This window comes from Oryzias latipes, chromosome 11, assembly GCF_002234675.1.
Source record: "Oryzias latipes chromosome 11, ASM223467v1".
Lineage (NCBI taxonomy): Eukaryota > Metazoa > Chordata > Actinopteri > Beloniformes > Adrianichthyidae > Oryzias > Oryzias latipes.
The window spans coordinates 25,383,937-25,404,900 of NC_019869.2; the positions used below are offsets into that span (position 1 = coordinate 25,383,937).

Sequence of the window (20,964 nt, forward strand, 5' to 3'; positions counted from 1 at the left end):
ATTCATTAAGATGTTGGAAGTAATTATAGCTTGTTTTGGAGTCCAAGTTCTTCTGGTAGCTTTCAGTGGGTTAAACCTAACTGTTTTACTATCGACAAATAAAGTTCCCAAGAAAACCAAAACCAACCACAACAAAGGATTCTATGATGTTTCAGGAAGGATCACAAGAGGAGGGCCTTTCACCTCTCTCTGGTTCTCTTCCTTTGTTTTTTAATGAAACCATCCAGCTTCAGGAATGTAAAAACCAACCTGGGCGGTTTATGTGGGGCTTGAATCCAGTACCACTTAGACTGATACAACCACTTGGATGAGTTGCAAAATGTATCGACGAAGAAGAATTTGACTTTAGCCATGGCAAAGTATATTTGTGCTGTGCAAGGTAAAAAAAAAACCAGATAAACTTGAAAGAGAAAATGTTTAATGTGCAAGGACAGATTTGCAGTTTAAGGGCTGCAACAGTAAAATATCTTTTCCCTCTGAAGGGACAAATAACTCAAATGCATGGCAGCATTCCAGCTTAGTGCACTGCAAAAACTGAATCTTATGTAAGTAAAAAGAGCCTTGCATCAGAAAAGCAGTCTTATTTTCTGTCTTTCAACAGCAAGATAATCCCAGCTGATGACATTTCTGCAAGTTATTTTGACGTAAAGGATACTAGCTCTGCTCCATACTAATCATAAAACTTTTATTGGTAAATGAAGAGGCATTAAAAAAAACTCAAACGTCAAAAATTTAAACACCATCATCCAATCAGGGATGTCCCATAGTACCTACCTTTATTATGTTTCCTTTTTTAACATTTCAATTTGATTTCTGAAAATTATTTTCTTCCCCCAAAACATTTCATTTTGATTTTGTTTAACTTTTTTTTACTTGGGTTTTTGATTTATAGAATTTTGTTTAAATTTCTTAAATATAATGTTGTCTTTTTGATAATTTATTGATGTTTTTTAATGATTGGTTTTGCTTTTGTGGTGATCTTTAATGTTTTTTCAGTGAGTGATTTGTTGGTATAATTTCACTTCCTTTTTCTACTTTTTGCACTACTAAACTCGAAACATTTGTTCATTTTAAAACAATGATTTTTATTTTATTTTATCTAATAAATTTTAGATCTAAAAGGTACATCCACTAATGAAGAAAAAAGAGAAGAAGAAAAAAATCTTACAAAATTTCTTCCGGCGGCACTGATTGGATGGATCTGTAAACGTCACTTCCTGTCGAAAGCGGATGTGTTTGGCTGCTGGCGTGAAACAATGATCTCAGCTAACAATTTGCTTCACAGGAAAGGATTACGCAGGTAAATCCAAGTTACATGTGGCATGATTCATATAATTCTGGTGTTCATTTTCTGAGTTTTCTTCATCGTTAATCTTTTGTTTCGATTCAACACATTTGACAGTTTGCTGCTCAGTCCTCCCAGCAGCCGTCAGAGTTAGCTTAGCAAAATGTAGCTAAAATCCCCTCCCTCGCAGTGCCAGTTTGTTTGTTTACCTTGACTTCTTAGCTTCGGTTGTCACGATCTGCTACGAAACCTAACACGTTTTAGAGACTTTTATCTGTTATGAATTTTATTCATTCCTATTTTACGAAGATTTGTTTTTTAGTTTTTACACTGAATGTCAACCAAGCTGAAAAACTGAGCATTTTGAAAACGATTTGTGTGCTTTCAGTCGTATTTACGATACAAAACAAATCCCCTCATATTTTTAGATGCCCAGTTGCGAAAAAGTTAGGAGATAAGCTAAAGAAATAATACTTTAACAGGATGTCATAAATCATTCATGTATTTTCTAAAGATTTCTGTTGAATTGTTTTCTTAATGTTGTTGTCTTTGTGCCAGAGTCCAGTGAGGGTGGAGGATGGAGGTTCCTTGCTATCTACCCAAACTGCTCTTTGAGCTGAACGAGCAGAGGAAGCGGGGCTTCTTCTGTGACTGCAGCATTCTAGTGGAGGGTCAAGTCTTCAAAGCTCACCGGAATGTCTTGTTTGCTGGAAGTGGTTATTTCCGAGCTCTTCTGGTTCACTATCTTCAGGTGAGGTCTCTGTTTAGCACATATGGTGAAGTTATTCCTGCTCTCCTGTCTAAATATAAAAACACATCATAGTAAAGGACCTATATCATGCTTTGCGGCAGAGGATCAGGCGGTTGAGCAGGTTGGCCACTGATCGAAGGGTCGGCGGTTCAATCTCCGCTCCCCCCAGTCATCTCCCTTTCTCCAGTGTGGCTCCACTGGTGTGTGAATGCATTTGAATGTCCAGGTAATGGTCAGCGTGAACTGGCAGCCACACCCCTTTCAGTCTGCCCCAGGGCATCTGTGGCTACATCAGTAGCTACCATCACAAAGTATGAACAAGGACTAAATGAATACTGGACACATTGTAAGAACTTAAAGTGTCTGGAAAAGCGCAGAAAAATCCAATCTATTATTATTATTAAGCCTTTCATAATAAGCTATATTCATATATATCATGTATTAGCTTTGGCACACTAAAGATCAAATCTTTATGACATATGAGCTCTTTTCTTTCTCTGAAGTAGGAAGACCCAATCTCTGAGTCTGTCTGTGCCTTGTGCTCGGCGTGGTTACCGCCTTTTTATACCATGGTCCGGTTGAATACTCGATTCTGATTGGCTGCTGTGTATGCACTAAAACCTGATAACCGCACAGTGAAAAAAGAAGTTCCGGTCAGCTAGCTTAAATGTTAAACCTTTTGCTTCATCATTTGGACAAAAACAAGCGGTAAGAGGTGAACTTTCTCTCTGAACTGATGCTTTATTCAACCCATCGGGACGATCAGCATATACATATCCTCGAATCTTGACTGCAGCGGTGGTGCTGCGCAACGCGGACTATACTATTCTTCACATAGGACGGTCCAGGCTTCCACGGCGTGCGTTAAAAAGTAATAACCGCACACTTCGTCGGCCATTAACCCTTACGTAACGCCAAGTCGGCCTTGGCAGTGTGTCTGCGTTTCTCCCGTGAACACGAACAACATTTTTTGCAACATTTTATGGATGTGCATATCGTATATCTGCCTTTAGTAGGCCGGACGGTTCTTCCATCACAGACAGATTGGTGATGGCTAATCTGTTCATTTTGTGGTGAAATTTGGTCACAAAATGCGGACAACAACACCAGATGAACATTTCAGGATTTATTGAAACGATAAGTAACGAAAACTGTTTAGTTGGTGTGGGTCATCGAACATCTTAGGTGGGGTGCACATTCAAACACTGAACTCTCAAATCTCCACAGGCATCTTATTTATTTGGATTGAGCTGATGAGTTGTTGATGATTTTGCCTGTAATTAAATGCAGAAACAAATGAATACAATGATACATAAACCATTGTTGGTTGAAGATAATAATAAAACATACGTCTATGATGCATCCACTCAGCTGGACATGGACTGATCTGTGGTTGCATTTGGCTGGGACTGCATCTTCTCCTGGTAGAGGTTGGAGGGGAAGGGAATGCAACTGGCTGAGTTAAGGAAGTTCCTGGCTGAGTCTCACAGGTGCTCACTATTGAGCTGATAGTGGGTGTGGCCTGCTGGTGGTGCTGGATCACAACTAGTATTTTTAACAATAAGAACACTGTATTATGTTCTGATTAGCACTGGAAGCAAATGTTTCTTTTCTCTTTGAGGCATCAACCTCCGTATCATGAAATTTAAACGCTAAACGGAATGAGTATTTCTAAACACATAAATGATTGTTATACTGGGTCACAACTAGTGTATGGAAGTGATTGTGTAGCATAATTCAAAATAAAAGTCAAAACCAGAAATGCTTTTTCATTTTCAAAATGTAACTACGTTATTTGACTCAAAATTAAAATCAAAAAGCAATCCGCCAAAATGCTTTTTCATCTTCTGCTTCAGCACTGCTTATTCTGTCACTTAATTAAAACGATAAAGAAAATGGTATTTGACATTTCCTTTTCAAAAAGTTCTCTGGTAAATGTGTAGCAAAATTCATTTAGGAATGTCTGATTTGACAATTAAAATGGATTAACAGAAATGATTTTTATTTTCAAAATGTAGCTGCATCAAATGACTCAAAAATAAAATGAAAAATCAATACTTCAAAATGCTTTTTCATTTCTACTTAAAAACGCTTATTCTGTGTCATAATTAAAATGAAAATGCAAAGAGAGGATTACATTTTTGTTTTAACATCCACCCTGCAAAAATTGTCACTTAATTCAATTCCACTTAGGATTTCCAGATGGGAGGCGGGGCGATGACGTCAGTGCTTTCTCCGTGTGTCCGGCTGCTAAGGGACACATGCTAGGAGCAGTGGAGCTTTGTGTTAGCAGCAGAGGAGAGGCCTTTGTGATGGTTGTGAACTCCTGATGATTGTACACAGCTCCTTAGGACTACGTAGCAGCATTTCCACCTTATGCGGTCCTTCTTCAGACGCACCACGTTTCGTCAAAACTTTGCCCGGGACTAGCTTTAATGTCAGACCGGCAGCCGGATCGCCAAAGGCGGAAGTGCTCCTACGCAGATCTGAGAAACTCTAAATCATCAAATGAATATGTGTTTACAGCGGTGTCCACACAAAATAAAGGCTGATGTAATTCCCACATATTTACATCCAAGTTGCTCATTGCTGCTCAGCAGCGTGATTTGAACAGCGCGGCGAGTTCAGATCTCTGGACTCTGGCGAGGTCAGGAACTTAGTAACTTAGTAACTTGGTAGAGCTGTGACGGTGTGGGATTTTAGATCACTGTGGTGATGAACGAACAGGGGGCCAGGGGCCGCGGTGTCACGGTCACCCCCCCACCCCACCCCACCCCCGCCAAAAACAAAATCCCCCGGCGGCTGCGCCGCAAATGAATACAATTACAACGCAGCATTCTCTATTAACAAATAACAGTAACAACCAACTACTACCTATCTAACTAAAGAACTAACTATATAGGTGTTGTAGAATGACTATATGTGTGTGTTAGCGTGCTGTGTGTGTAGGAGGAAGGAGCACACACGTGTGTTGGTGGTGCGTGTTGATTCTTCTGCAGCGGACCGCTCTCTAGCTGCTCTCTGGTACAGACATTTTCTCAGAATATTATACATTACCCAGTAATAAACAGACTGCAGACACTTTGTCGCCTTTCTGGTAGCCGTGAAGCCTGACACCCATGAAGAACACGGGGCAGGAGGCTCCGCCTTTGTTCTTACAGACACGTAACTTTGCGCCGCACAAAATAGTTCCCAGACAAAACATGTAGTGATATTCGTGGAAATCTAACAGCGCATGTTTGGTGTTACAGAGTGAAGGAGAACAGTAATAAACCCCCCCAACACAAAATCCTCAGGTGGGCGGCCGTTTCGTGCACGCAGCTTGTAATGGAAATGAATAATTAGAACGCAGTAAATTGGTCGTATCATGTTAAAGTCAGTGACGTAAAAGCAAAAAAGTGGTTTCAGGTTAGTTAAGAACAACAAATCATTAACATATTGAGTTTTGGTTTCGTTTTTTTTTTTAAATTAATGTTTTTTTCTTATGTTTTTGCAAAAGATATAAATAATGGGATCTTTGAAGTTGGAAACCTGAATAATGACAAACGTGGGAACTTCTTCAGTTATCTGGTTTCTTAAAGCCAACAAGCCATTATCCATTCATAGATAGATAGATAGATATAAACTTCATTAATCTCCCAAAGGACAAATTCAGGTGTCTGGTAGCAAAACACACAACCACTCACAATAAACAACACTAAAATGACAGTTCACAAAATAAGATATCAGTTCATATCAGGCAGGTTCATTAAACATAATACTTATTTGTTTATGTTAATTATAGTACTGGAAATGTGATGGTTATGCTTCATTAATGTTGAGTCCTGATCCATTTGATCTGCTTTATTCAGGAACATCTTTTTAAATCAACACAGCATGTGTTAGTGTCATTTAACCGGCAGGTCTAAAATGTTCCTCAGACCTCATTTGCTCCTCCACAGGTTCTTCTGAGCAACAGGACAAAGTTTGAGTGCTGCTGGTTTATGTAAAACTTTACACTTGTTTAATTTCAGGACAGCGGACAGCGCTACAGCACAGCATCACTGGACATCGTCACGGCCGACGCCTTCTCCATCATCCTGGACTTCCTGTATTCTGGACGGCTGGCCCTGAACAGGAGTAACGTCATTGAGGTGATGTCTGCTGCCAGCTACCTGCAGATGACGGATCTTGTCAACCTATGTAAAGATTACATCCACTCATCGTTGGAGATCTGCAGTAAGGAGAAAGAGATGACTACAGCAAAGGATACGCGGGTGCAGGAGGGAGCCATGGGCCCGGCCGACAGCGGCACCCCTGCTGTGACCGTCCCCAGCGATGCAGGGGATGCAGAGTCCCTGTCCCAGACTGCAGAGGGAGACAGAGGATCAGGCTTGGCTTCAGAGTCCATGACCTCCACAAGGACCCCCTTAACCGTAACAGTCACCTCCCCTCCAGGGTCCAGCAGAGATGCGGATAGTGCCTACTCTTCAAGGGAGGGGTTTGCTTCTGGGATTGAGGGACAGAAGAGACACTTGGATCAACAGAACCTTTCATCCTCCTCATCCTCCGCTTTGACTCCTGAGTTGGTGAACCCAAAAATTGAATACGACCCCGACGAGGGGCTTATGGAGTCTCCCGACAACAAACTCCTCACACCGTATCAAGGACCTTCCCCCCACAATACCCATCATGGCAGGTTGCTGCCTTCAAGCCCCTCCCACTCTAACGAACGATCTCTTGCGGGGTACAGCTCTTCCTTTAACGCCAGGCAGCTGATGGAAATGCTGAGCAGAGCTGAGGGTCCCGCTGCTCTGGGGGACAGAGCGACGCAGCGCTTCACTCAGGCGCTCGGGAGCGGCGCCGCAGGAAGCCGAATGGAGGAAACGCTGGGGTTTGTGGGTTCATCCATCATGGAGATACAGACAGACTGGCTTGGAGAAGACACAGGTGATGACTGCGATGCATTTACATACATCACAGAGTCGGAGGGGAGATGGTTCAGTGGTCTAATTATTGTCTGGCTCCCCCTGCAGGTGATGGGTTAGTAGTGCCGGTGAAACTACACAAGTGCCCGTTCTGCCCGTACACCGCCAAGCAGAAAGGGATCATGAAGAGACACATACGCTGCCACACAGGGGAGAGGCCGTTCCCCTGCCCCATGTGTGGCAAGAGGTTCACCCGCCAGGAGCACCTTCGCACCCACGCCCTGACTGTACGCTGGCAGGGTCGGGTTTGGACCCCTGCTTTTGGTTTTCTCATTCTAGAGCTGTTTTCACCTTAACGTGTGCATTCTTAAACAGGCTGTCCTCTCGTGTTTTGGCCCCTGCAGGTCCACAGACATTACTGGCCAGTGACGTGTAAGAGCTGCAGGCGGACCTTCACCGGATCCGGAGTTTCACCGGGCCTCAGGCGCTTTGGGATCTGCGAAAGCTGCAACTGTGTGACCACAACTCACGAGGACTCTGCTCCAGTTCACCCCTCCAGCCAGCAGGAGAACATGGAGCGTGCAGACAGCGGCACAGATTGGTCCAGTTTTATGGACGATGTAGATGAGGTGGAGGTTGGCAGGGTGGAGGACCTGGTGGAGAAGCAGATGCTGGATCGACAGTTGGCAGTGTGCTCAGATGTGGGCCATACCCTGTGACGTAATGGTCTGTGAAGAAGCCTTTTCCACGCTCGTCCCTGATTAGGAATGATGTCAGACACTGACTCACAGACATCTATTCCCTTCGTTGTTCAAGTCCCACTCCGACCATCTTGTGATCTATTGTAGAAGCGTTCCCAGTGATTCTTTTAAGTAGGATTCTGCTGTTTTTAGCTAAAATCGAAACACCTGTCCTTTTCTAGGACATAGTTTCTACAGAGCAGCAGGAGTTCATTAGAAATTCACCTCTTGAGTTGTGGGAGGGAGGGTTGGATGGAAGCCTCCACTATATCCCATCATCCCTTTGTTTACACTCTCCCACTAGCTTACAGCCCCTCACAACCAAACATTAGCGGTGCAACATAAATGGTGATCAATATCAGGTCTATCCAGCCGTCCAGTTCTGATCCAGATTCCAGCTCAGACCAGGAAAACAAAGACGTTCATGGATCCGTTTGTCTGACAGTGGATCATCAGAATGGAGCAGAGCAGGAAGACTTTGGGGCACCCATCACAGTTTCTACGTCACAACTGAGAGATTTTCAACAGCATTTTTTCATCTGCTCCTGATTTATCCTGATTTGAATAAAAAATACACAGAAATTCAGTTTAAATCTTAATTTTCTTTATAGATGTCCACCATGATACAAGAACACGTTATAAAAACGTGGAATTTAAAAGGCTCTGTGTACAGACACGTCTGTGAATCATGTTAGAATAAATGCTGTTGGGTAAAATGCAGCCACATGAATAAAAGTCTGTTCCTGAGAGTCATCAGTTCATCCTGAAATCCAGTTATGTCTAATCTTTGAAAGTGTCCTGGGGGGCCATCTAGTGGCTAAGTCACTCTTAAAAAGTGTCGGCTCACTGCTTTTGGTGATCCACATCTGTGGAAACCTGTTTTCATCTCTCTCAGAAAATAAAGAGGCTTTTGATGGCTCAGTAACTCCATTCTAGTTAAGGGGTTTAGAGTTTTCCTTCTTACTTCCAGAAAATCTTGTTCAACTCTTATTTTGTATCTTCTTTTTGAGAAGTTGATTGCAGTCATTACATAAAGTTTATCCTCTTTCACCAGGTCACCAACTCCAAGAGCTTTATGTTCCTCCATCTTCATTTGATTGGGTAGTTTGAGGACTTTGGTTTCATTTGCTGGAGGGAGAGCAGCTGAAGTTTCACTGTGCCTCCCACTTTGGCCAGATCAGATCCATGTCTTGAGGATAAACTCTCTTTCAGGATCTGTTCCACTCCCTTTATGTTTTCATCCAGGCTCTCCAAGTTGTTGCTGGACGTCATCAACATAGCTGTCTTCTTCAACAATTTGTCGCCCCTCTTCTAGGTTGGTGAACATTTGACGGTTTGCAGTTTTTCTAAATCTTCTTGCTGCTCATCAAGTTCCACTGTCTTTGCCACTAGTTTCCAACTCTCCAAGTAGATCAACTCTGTAATCATTATTCACTTCACTAACATTTCTTCCCTCCTTTGTGATTCTTTTGAACTCTTTTAGGTGATTTTCTCCTATACTTCAATTTTATTTCTAAAGCCCAAATTCACAACAACAGTTGTCTCAATGGGCTTCATACCTGTGATTGTAAAGTAAACATACAATCAAAAAGGATCATAAATGCATAGAATTCAATTGGATGATACTAAACTTTAACTAAACTGACTAAACTAAACTGGGCATCCCTGCCCTTAGACACTCCTCTGTAAGAAAAACTTCTAAAAAAAACGGAATCCAGAAAAAACGAAGCAACCAAGGGGTGTCCACATGTATGAGGGATCCTCCCCCAGGACGGACAGGGCTTTCTGCTGAAGTAGTTGGTTTGTTTAGTGAAAGCATTTTTTTGCCACGGTTCTCTCTCACTTCAGTTGTTTTAAGGTTCTTCCAAGACCTTCTTCAGCCATCTTTACAGATTATGATTTGTTCTTGTGAACTTGCGTATTTCCCACATCAAGAGATGATTTTTCTGACTTTATCAGCTTTAGTTTCACCGTCACACGTCGGTTTTCAACCATCGAGTCCTCAGGTCTCCGACTCCGACTCGATTGACCGTGTTTTCCAAAGGACATGGAATCAACTCAATCACTCAACTACTTTTCTTTGCTTTTCTGTTGTTTTTTGGCAGGTAATTTTCTGATAGATGATAAATATGATAGGTTTTCAACCAATCATATTTAAAGACATAAATCAGACATAAATCTGAATTTCAATTGAACATTTCAAGAAACTTAACCTGTCAAACACATCAAAATGCCAGAAATAATCAGCACTAAACATAAAGGATTTTCTTAATTTATTAGTAGTCCATACTGGTTGTGTCTTTGGTTTTTGGAGCTGGAGAAGAATCGGACCAAACAAAGATGCAAGTGTGAGCATTAAAAATACTGATGGTGCAGTGTGTCAAACAAAAAGAAACATTGTGTTATGTTCAGTAGATAATTAGTTCCATCTGTGTGCAGCAAAGCAGATAAAAAATAGTTTCAAACGTTTCTGATGAGGTTCTAAATGCTCACCAATAGCTAAAAAAAAAACCCTCACAAGTTCAACGGATGCAACAAAAATAGCTGCTACAAAATAGCTTTTGATTTCAGTAAAAAAGACCCCCTCATCAGTGATGTGGTCACAAACTGGCCCCAATGTAATCAGACAGTTGGCGAGAATTAGAGAAATGAAGTGATTAAAAATAAAGTTTTTTTATGATGAAGGAAGGACGGAAGCAGTGAAGCACATGCGTCCGCTGCAGCTCAGTTAGTGTGTGCGGCCAGACACACTTATGTTTGGTTTAAAAATAAAATATAAATATAAAATTTACTAACACATTCTAAGATTTATTTCAATTAATTTTCATTGATTTCATGTTGCTGTTTTGGGCTGCTGGTGTTGAGGGGACCTTTGCTGCTGCTTCTGCCATCTGCAGTTGGAACCTGATGCAAGGAAGCAGGCCAGTCAGCAGAGGCCTTGTATTCAGCAGGCAGCTTATTGGACTGAACCATCGCCTGCGGAGAAGAAACTCTTTTTGTGTTAAATATTGCTTCACTTTAGCTTCTATTTGATGCTCATTAGTTCCATTATTTTTGTATGTTAATGCAGGCTGCAGGGGTTAGTGTCGGAGCTGGCATCACAGGGAATTATGGGAATCGATCCCCTTTGCTTGCTTTGGTCAAAATAGGGTTGAGCACGGGTGTTTCTTTTTGCCTACGGGTCCTTTCATCAGTTAATTTTCCTGTTGTGTTTACTTCTTTTTGGCACCATGAGTGTGGGAAGGGGAGGGGATGATGACACCTGTGCGATGTACAATGTTCAGCGTGTCAAAATAAAAATGCAGCGTATGTCTTATCATGTGTCTCTGCCTCTATTGCAGCGTTGCTGCAGTGTGTGTCCGCCACATATAACATATCGGTCAGTGAGAATCTTGCCAGACATCAAACTGGTCCGTGGCGCAATAAAGGTTGGGGATCGCTGACTTACAGCATTAAGTTTGTCCTTTACATCCTCTAAATTTTTTATCTTGCTGTGCAGTTCCTTATTTTCCACAGACAGACCCCTCTTCATTTGCTGGAGTTGATCTGTGTTGGTTTTACTGTAAAGACACTGAGCTTCCACTCTCTCTTTTTGTAGAAGAAGACCGGTCAGCTGCTTTTTTTCTTCTTTAAGTGCATCTGTTTGCTCTTTGAGGGAATCAAGTTCATCCAGCTCTCGGATGTACTCCTCTGTCTGTCTCAGACCAACAACCTCATTTTCCTGCTTCCCCACAAGATCTTCCAGACAGGACTTTTCCTTCATGGTGTCCATGTATTCGTCCAGAAGATCTTTGTATTGAGTAAAAGCCTACAGGTCGTCTAGCTCTTCCTGGAGACCTGCAGCGTGTTTCTGCAGGGATGAGGTCACTGCATGCAGATATTTTACTTCTTCCATTACAGTCTCATTCTGGTCCTTCACAGCATTGAGTTTGTCCTTTGCATCTTCCAAATGTTTGATCTTGTTGTGGAGTTCTTCATTTTCCACGAACAGATCCCTCTTAGTTTGCTCCAATTTTTTTTCTTTTTTACCTTTAAAAACATCTTTTTACACAAGTGTTTTCCTTTTAGGATTATTTCACACCATGAAAAGTGATCCTCCCAGTCTGACCAAGGATCAAGGCATTCTCATAACAGCAACATGAAGCAGTTCTTTAGTTAACCACGAGCAGGGGTCACCAATGCAGTGCCCGAGGACCACTTAAAGCAGGGGTGCTCTTTAGGTCGATTGCGATCAACCGGTCGATCTTCAAGGACATGAGGGTAGATCACAGGCCAGCAAAGACAAATACCCCAAAAAATGAAAAGATATTTCGAAAAAATCCTTCAGCAAATCAAAATCCTCACCGAGAAGTACGGGACTTGATTGACATGCAGAACGGCCAATCAAACATCCCCTGATACATACGTCACTGCACATGCGTGTTAAAATTCACTTAGCGCAAATTCTGTCTGTCATCAGAATGTCGCTACTTGCGCCGCGGCACATCAAGTCCCCAACAGAAAACAACTCCAGTACACAGGAGTATTTATTGAGGCCCGCGGACACCGAGCACGCCTCCGCAGTTCCCCTCCAATGGATCCGAGTTCACCAAGGTAGCAGTGTTTTCCTGTGGCACGCGATTCTGGAGCGCCGCTCACGGAGCCAGCCGCGCTTTGGAAATGCCATGCTGCCCCCATTGCACGGTTTACAGAAGAGCATGAAATGTAAGGAGCCTGTGTCCTGACATTAAACAATTAAAATATATCTCGTTCTCACAGATTAATATCTTCATCGCACGGAATAATATCTCTTTCCCTCAAAATTCTATTTCGCTCCCTCGAAATGATTAATTCGCAGGGATGATTAATTCTAAACATCCTCCGTGTCTTCAATGCAATGTAATGAGACACAAACAGACAGAAATGTGAAGGTATCTGCTGTAAAGCTATGACGTGAATAACAAGATGAATGATCGGCTAGTTAGCATGTAGCCTAATAGCCTTCGAATGTAAAGTGACTGCTAAAGAGAATGTTAATAAAAGACAAGTCCTGAATATTATTATCCCTATTCGACCCTAAAATACAATATCAGCTGGCTGTCTGTCTACCAGCCAGCCAGATGCCCGAATGGCGGCATGACAAGCAAAAAAGCTCCGCAGTGGAGCGACATCCGGTGAATCGTATGGCAAAGCAGCAATCCTAGGTATCATAAATCTTATAATATTTATCTTATATTCATTGAGACAATAATAAATTGATAATTCTTGTTTTTCTTTTTCTTTTCTTGAACGAATGTGGGTCACAAAGATACGGAAGTTACCGCTGATAGCGGCTTTTGCGGCAGGACAGAGACCATATCGTTGTTTATGAATGATTTATGACGTGAATAATTATTGCGTTCGCACGAATTAATCATTTCGAGGGAACGAGTTATTATTTCGTATGAACAAGATATTAACTTGTTGGAACAAGATATGAATCTGTGGGAACAAGATATATTTTAATTTTTTAATGTCAGGACACGGGCTCCGTAGAAATGTGATAGTCACTGCTATTTATAAAAATAGTACAGACCAAAAGTTTCGTCACACCTTCTCATTCAAAGAGTTTTCTTTATTTTCATGACTATGAAAATTGTGGAGTCATACTGTAGGCATCAAATCTGTGAATTAACACATGTGGAATTATTTACATAACACAAAAATGTGAAACAACTGAAAACATGTCATATTGTAAGTTCTTCATAGTAGCCACCTTTTGCTTTGATTACTGCTTTGCACACTCTTGGCATTCTCTTGATGAGCTTTAAGAGGTAGTCCAACTCACCCTGAACCATCTGGATTGGGTTCAGGTCCAGTGAATGTGGAGGCCAGGGGCCTCATTTATAAAACTTTGCGTAGGATTTGCGTCAGAAGTGGCGTACGGATGAAACATAGGACGTGCGTACGCAAAGAAATATTCGGATTTATAAAACCGTGCGCACGCACATCCTACGCATCTTTCCCTTAATAAATCACAACCGATTCTAAATGCAGCGCAGCTTTTTGCGGCTTCATGACACGCCCATAGTTGCCCATAAATAGTCCGTGAAACGCCCACAAATGAATATTCATTGATTGCGGAACCATGGCAAACACCGAGAGGAAATCAAAAAAACGTAACTTCACTCAATGTGAAGTAAAAGTTATCGTTGGCGAGGTGGAAAAGAGGAGAAAAGTGTTGTTTGGAGGGCACAGTGTGGGCATTACTAATGCCAAAAAGGCACGTGAGCGGCAAACGGTGGCGGACGCCGTAAATGCTGTAGCCTCACAACCATTCGAGGTTGTGAGGCTACAGCGCTCCATCGGGGGGGGGGGGACACCGGAGCGCCAGATGCATGCGCCGGGGGGACCGGAGCGCCAGATGCACCGGGTGACACGCGTGGTTCCTCCGAGTGCTCCTCTGTAACGCCGGGCCCAAAAGCCCGCAGAGGTCCAACAGGACGGCTGGAGGAAGTCAGAACCGGCTCATAAGCCACTCGTCCTCATTTGCCAGCACGTCTTCTTGCTGTCTAAAAATGCGTTCACTCCGAATTCTTCCATTTGCCACATCTTCTAAGAGCGTAAGATCAGCCATTGTGCGTCATTACGCATTGTGATGGGGCATTTTATAAGCTACAGATGGATGTCGGTAATAATCCACATGGAAATGGGAAATTGATCTGCGCAAATGTAATTTCTTGTTGCTTTCTGAATGGTTGAGACATACGCCATACATTGTTTTATCAAAAATAAAACAAACTAAAGGCATATGCATGAATACCATAATTCAATAGCTTATGAAGAAATGTTTTAATATGAAAACAACTTTCCCCAGTGGATAATTAGTACGTCCGTCCGCACGCCCACACCTTTGTCTGCTCCTCCAGACGGACACACTGACGAGAATATCAGTTTTGTACATTATTTCGTTCTGTTAACTATATTATTTATGAGGATGAATTGCACAACATGCCAATATTGCAGAACATATTTCACTTTTCTTTTTCCAAATAAGTGTTCATTTGAATTTCTGTTGTAATTTTCGTTTGATTGTTTTGTTTGTTTCACTGCTGATCGATCAAACGGGTGTTCGTGTAGGCTGTTAATTGTAAGACTTGCTTTGTGAAGTCTTCATGTTATTTCTGAGAGGCAGGATTGTCATTTTCACTTTCACGTGTTTCTTCCATCTGCCGACGGCGTCGCCGTTTCTCATTTCACCCGTTTTTGTGCGTACGCCTGGGTCAGAGCTTGCGTGGAGGACCGCACATTTTCCCGTCAAGTTTGCTTTTTATAAATCTCAACTATTGCGTAGAGAGTGGCGTACGCCTTCTTTTGTGCGTACGCAACGTTTATAAATGAGGCCCCAGGTCATCTGGCGCAGCCCCCATCACTCTCCTTCTTCTCTTCCTTACACAGCCTGGAGGTGTGTTTGGGGTCATTGTCCTGTTGAAAAATAAATGATGGTCCAACTAAACGCAAACCGGATGGAACAGCATGCTCAAAGCCCAGATTTCCACTGTTCTAATGTCCATTCCTTGTGTTCTTTAGCCCAAACAAGTCTCTTGTTGCCTTTCTTTAGCAGTGGTTTCCTAGCAGATATTTTAGCATGAAGGCCTGATTGACACAGTCTCCTTTGAACAGTTGTTGTAGAGATGTGTCTGCTGCTAGAACTCTATGTGCCATTGACCTGCTCTCTAATCTGAGCTGCTGTTAACCTGCCATTTCTGAGGCTGCTGACTCGGATGAACTTATCCTCCACAGCAGAGGTGACTCTTGGTCTTCCTTTCCTGGGGCGGTCCGCATGTGAGCCAGTTTCTTTGTAGCGCTTGATGGTTTTTGTGACTGCACTTGGGGACACTTTCAAAGTTTTTCTCAATTTTTGGGACAGACTGAGTGACCTTCATTTCTTAAAGTATTGATGGTCACTCATTTAGCTGCTTTTTTCCTGCCATAATACAAATTCTAACAGTCCATTCAGTAGGACTATCAGCTGTGTATCCACCTGACTTCTGCACAACACAACTGATCCATTTATGAGGCAAGAAATCACACTTATTAAACCTGCAGTATCTTAGCTGTTCCTAGCACTGCGCTTTTCTGGACTGAGAGGTCTGAGGTCTTTCCAGGTATCTGTTGTAGCCACTCCTCCAGCTTGGGGGTTACTGCCCCAAGTGATCTAATTACCACAGGCACCACTGTCACCTTCCCTTTCCAGGCTTTCTCCAGTTCTTCTCTGAGTCCCTGGTATTTCTCCAGTTTCTCATGTTCCTTCTTCCTGATGTTCCCATCGCTTGGCACTGCCACATCCACCACAACGTCTTTCCTCTGTTCTTTATCCACCGCCACAATGTCTGGTTGGTTCTCCATTACCATCCTATCAGTCTGGATCTGGAAGTCCCACAGGATCTTTGCCCTCTCATTCTGTACCACCTTCGGAGGTGTTTCCCATTTTGACCTTGGGGTTTCCAGTCCATATTCTGCACACACGTTCCTGTATATTATTCCAGCCACTTGATTGTGGCGCTCCATGTATGCTTTCCCTGCCAGCATCTTACACCCTGCAGTTATGTGCTGGATTGTTTCAGGCGCCTCTTTGCACAGCCTACACCTTGGGTCTTGTCTGGTGTGGTAGATCTACACCTTGGGTTTTGTCTGGTGTGGTAGATCTACACCTTGGGTCTTGTCTGGTGTGGTAGATCTGAGCCTCTATTGCTCTGGTGCTCAGGGCTTGTTCCTGAGCTGCCAGGATGAGCGCTTCAGTGCTGTCCTGTAGGCTAGCCCTTTCTAGCCATTGGTAGGACTTCTTGATATCAGCCACTTCAGTTATGGTCCAGCGGTACATCCCATGCAAGGGTTTGTCCTCCCATGAGGATCTGTCCTCCAGCACTGTATCCTCTGCTCTCCATTGCCTGAGACATTCACTGAGCACACTGTCAGTTGGGGCCTTGAGCTTGATGTACTCATGCATCTTGGATGTTTCATCCTGGATAGTGGCTTCTACGCTCACTAGTCCTCGGCATCCTTCCTTGCGACTAGCATACAGTCTCAGGGTGCTGGATTTGGGATGGAACCCTCCATGCATGGTGAGGAGCTTTCATGTTTTAACATCCGTGGTCTGTATATCTTCCTCTTGCCATCTTATTATGTGGATCGGGGAATCAATGTCACGCTTGCTCTTAGCATATAGCTTGATGTCATCCATGTATCCATAGCCAGTCTTGTTGATTATTTGGCTGAGGGGGTTCTATCCCCCTATGCAGAACAGCAGTGGGGATATATATATATATATATATATATATATATATATATATATATACATATATATATATATATATATATATATATATATATATATATATATATATATATATATATATATATATATATATATAAATAACTTTTGAGATGACAATGTCTTTTAAAGATCTACCTATATATATTAAGTAGTTCACATGCCAAAAAGGTGTGGACACCCCTGTTGTAGTTTGTCTGAAGCGTCCACCTTCGTTCTTTTCCGAGTGACTGATTATAAATTTTAAATTCTTCCTTGATCCAATTTGTACGGAGCTCTTGTCCTGACATTACGATATTAAAATATTTTTTTTCCCCTCAGATTAATATCTCGTTCGTACGAAATACTATTCCGTTCCCACAAGATACTATTCTGTTCCCACAAGATACTATTCCGTTCCCACAAGATACTATTGCCTTCCCTCAAAATACTATCCCGTTCCCTCGAAATGATTAACTCGTGCGAACGCAATAATTATTTCGTTCGAACGCAATAATTAATCCCTTCGAACGCAATAATTATTCACGTCATAAGTCATTCACGCGGATATGCTCTCTGTCTGTAGGCCGGCAAAAGCCGCTTTCAGCGGTAACTTCCGTGTCTCTGTGACCCACATTCGTTCAAAAAAGGAACATGAAAGAAAACAATGATCACTTTATTACTGTCTCAATGAATATAAGAAAAATATCAAAAGATTTATGATAACTAGGCTGCTTTGTCATACGATAGCTCCTGCTAGGCTACTACTAGCTCCGCCGCAGAGCTCTTTGATGTATGCCGGCATTAGGGCAACTGGCTGGTCGGTTGACAGACAGACAGCTGATATTGTAGTTTAGGGTCGAATAGGAATAATAATAATATTCAGGACTTGTATTTTATTAACTTTAGCAGTCAGTAGCTTTACATTCGAAGGCTATTAGGCTACATGCTAACTAACTAGCCGATCATTTATCCTGTTATTAATTTACGTCATAGAGTAACAGCAGATACCTTCACATTTCTGTCTGTCTGTTTCTCATTACATTGAAGACACGGAGTATGTTTAGAAAACAGATTTATGTATTTTAAAAAGCAGAAAAAGCATCCATCGTATTCACGTTCATTCACATCTGGTATGCCCTCCGTCATCTTGCTGCAAAAGCCGCTTCCTGCCGCTACTTCCGTGTCTCTGTGAGCATTCAATAAGGGTAAAAATAAAAGCAAGAATGGTCGATCTGTTATTGTCTCGATGAAAATCTGAAAAATATATTAAGCTGGCTGCTTCGCCCAATGCACTTACCATTAGCTTGTAGCATCACAACAATAGCAGTGCATCACATTTCCCAGCATGCAGCTTAATATGATATTTTTCAGATTTTCATCGAGACAATAACAGATCGACCATTCTTGCTTTTATTTTTACCCCTATTGAATGCTCACAGAGACACGGAAGTAGCGGCAGGAAGCGGCTTTTGCAGCAAGATGACGGAGGGCGTACCATCAGGATGATGTGAATGAACGTGAAAAGCACCTTTAGTAACAGATACAAACGAAAACTCGTCCTAGGGATTTTTATCGATCTTTTTGAAACTTCTCGGGCATCAATGGCAAGCTACTGTGGACAAAATGTTGGAATTAGAAGTTGTAGAATTTGAAACGCGTGCGCGTGGCGAATTCGCAATCGACGCCATTTTAGCTAGCTCACACATATTTTATCGGAATAGCCTGAAACTGAAATATGCGATACCCTGGCCCACACTGAACAAAACGATGTCACATACGACAAAATCGATAAAGGAATGTGGCCGTGGTAAACAAAAAACGATCGCAAAAAAAAGTGCTGACTCGGCAAAAATTTATTTTTCTGATTTTATTTTTAAGAATCGGCTAACGAAACCCAGATAACTTTGTCGGGTATATCCAAACAAAGTTTTGAAATCATTACTTGATGGCGACACGACCTACTGTTTGGCGGCCATTTTGTGCCAAAATCTGCCATTTTGAGTTTTTCGCGTTTTTACACAATATGGAAAAATTAACTTTTTTTCGAGCGATTTTCACGAAATTTGACGCGCATGTCCCTAGCGTAAGTTTACAATCACATTTGGAGTTTCATCGACCTTTGACCTCGAGAAAAGGCGGCCATCTTGAATTTTCTATAAATCGGAATTTTTATCGATCGTCTCGAAACTTTTTGGGCATCAATGGCAAGCTACTGTGGAAAAAATGTTGGAATTAGAAGTTGTAGATTTTGAACGGCGTGCGTGTGGCAAGCTAGCAAAGTGGCGCACTGTTATAACTCCCATGTCTTTCAATACAATACAGTGAAAATTGAATGCATGCATTCATGCCTGAAACTGAATACATTGAATAACACTGGATATGGACATATAAGGAATGTGGGCGTGGTTACCATAAAACCACTGTTGCTAAGGACGACAAAAAGTTTACTTTTACCGATTTGTCCGAAACTGACGTCAATCTGTTCGTCCTCCTGAGGGTACCAAGACATAAAATGGTTGCTATGGAGATAAAATCAACAGAAAAGCCGCCATTTTGGAAAAAGTGGTTTTTTTAGCAACTTATGACATATAACTCTTACCAATGGAGGAATGTGTTTTTCTGAGTCAGTTGATGATGCGGATCGCTATGCTAGCACTTTTAGCTATGTTAGCATAACTAGCATAGTTAGCATAATTAGCATTTTAGGTAATGTGTTTTTCTAAGTCAGTTGATGATGCTGATCGCTATGCTAGCACTTTTAGCCACATTAGCATAGTTAGCATAGTTAGCATAATTAGCATTTTAGATAATGTGTTTTTCTGAGTCAGTTGATGATGCTGATCGCAATGCTAGCACTTTTAGCCATATTAGCATAGTTAACATTGTTAGCATAATTAGCAAATCCAGCCTTGACTAGCTTTTAATTTGCGGGCTGTGAGGGCGGTAAGGTCAGCGTTTGTGCGTAGAGTTGGGCGTGGAAGGCGGGTTGCTTCTGCGGGCCATACAACGCCGCTTGCGGCTTTAATTTTGAAGTGTAATTTGGTTTTACAGCCCAGTGTGTTCTACATCCTGAATGGCTGTTGACCATGACACTCCACCTCCTCCCTGATGTGTATTTGATCAGTAGCAGATTCTTGGTTTCACTCTATAATACTGGAATTCCTTTTCTGAGGAGGTTTGAACTTTGAGAAATGAGAAAATTTTCATGTCCGCTGAGAAAAGTGGGTTTTACAGCTTGTCCATTTTAGCTGTAAAAAAATGTAGCTGACTACTTAGCAGGATTTCCCTGTCGTGGTTTCATTTCTTAAAGCGCAACTCCAGTGATTCATGAGGAATCGCTGTGATTACTCATCACACTAACGGTAAGCATCTTTCTTGTTATCTGGACCAAAATTCTTTCCATCTGCACAGCTTTTCCCAGACACGAAGAAAACAACTCAGTCATTTTTGTTTTATACAGCCCCCATTTCTTTCAAGCTATTTACGGGTGATGCCACACCCGTACTTGCACATAACCTCTTGTGATTGGTTAACTTTTTGGTCACCACAAGTTGGCAAACTTCTTTTTACTTACGTCCTCTCTGTGCGTTGGACTGGTGGTGGGAGATTTGTCAACATACAGAAAGACTTCAGACCAGGGATGGGCAATGCCAGGCCTCGAGGGCCGGCGTGTCTGCATGTATTTCCAGATAGCTAAGCCCTACTCATGAACATACCTGGTTCAGATGTTCATTCATTCATTTTCTTAACCGCTTTTTCCCTTTCGGGGGCACGGGGCTGCCAGAGCCTATCCCGGCCACTTGTGGGCGAAGGCAGGGGACAACCTGGACAGGTCGCCAGTCTGTCACAGGGTAGAATGTCTTGGTTCAGATGTGTCCAGGAAATTAGAACATGACAGAGCAGGGTATGTTGGAAAACAGGAATGTGGCCTGCTTTAGACTTTGACTCTGTGTCAGTTCTCCATGGTGGACTTGAGAGCATTTATATCAACAACAGTTGCCTCAAAA

General features: G+C 42.2%; 1 protein-coding gene across 1 annotated transcript; it reads left to right on the top strand.

The window, feature by feature from the left end:
• The first annotated feature begins 1,196 nt into the window (after positions 1 to 1,196).
• zbtb8b (zinc finger and BTB domain containing 8B) lies at positions 1,197 to 8,608 on the top strand. The gene is made up of 5 exons (XM_004074408.3): positions 1,197 to 1,300; positions 1,844 to 2,036; positions 6,050 to 6,965; positions 7,052 to 7,230; positions 7,348 to 8,608. Exons 2-5 carry the CDS (start codon positions 1,863 to 1,865, stop codon positions 7,660 to 7,662), a joined length of 1,584 nt encoding a protein of 527 aa, XP_004074456.1. The 5' UTR covers positions 1,197 to 1,300; positions 1,844 to 1,862; the 3' UTR covers positions 7,663 to 8,608.
• The last annotated feature ends 12,356 nt before the right edge of the window (positions 8,609 to 20,964 follow it).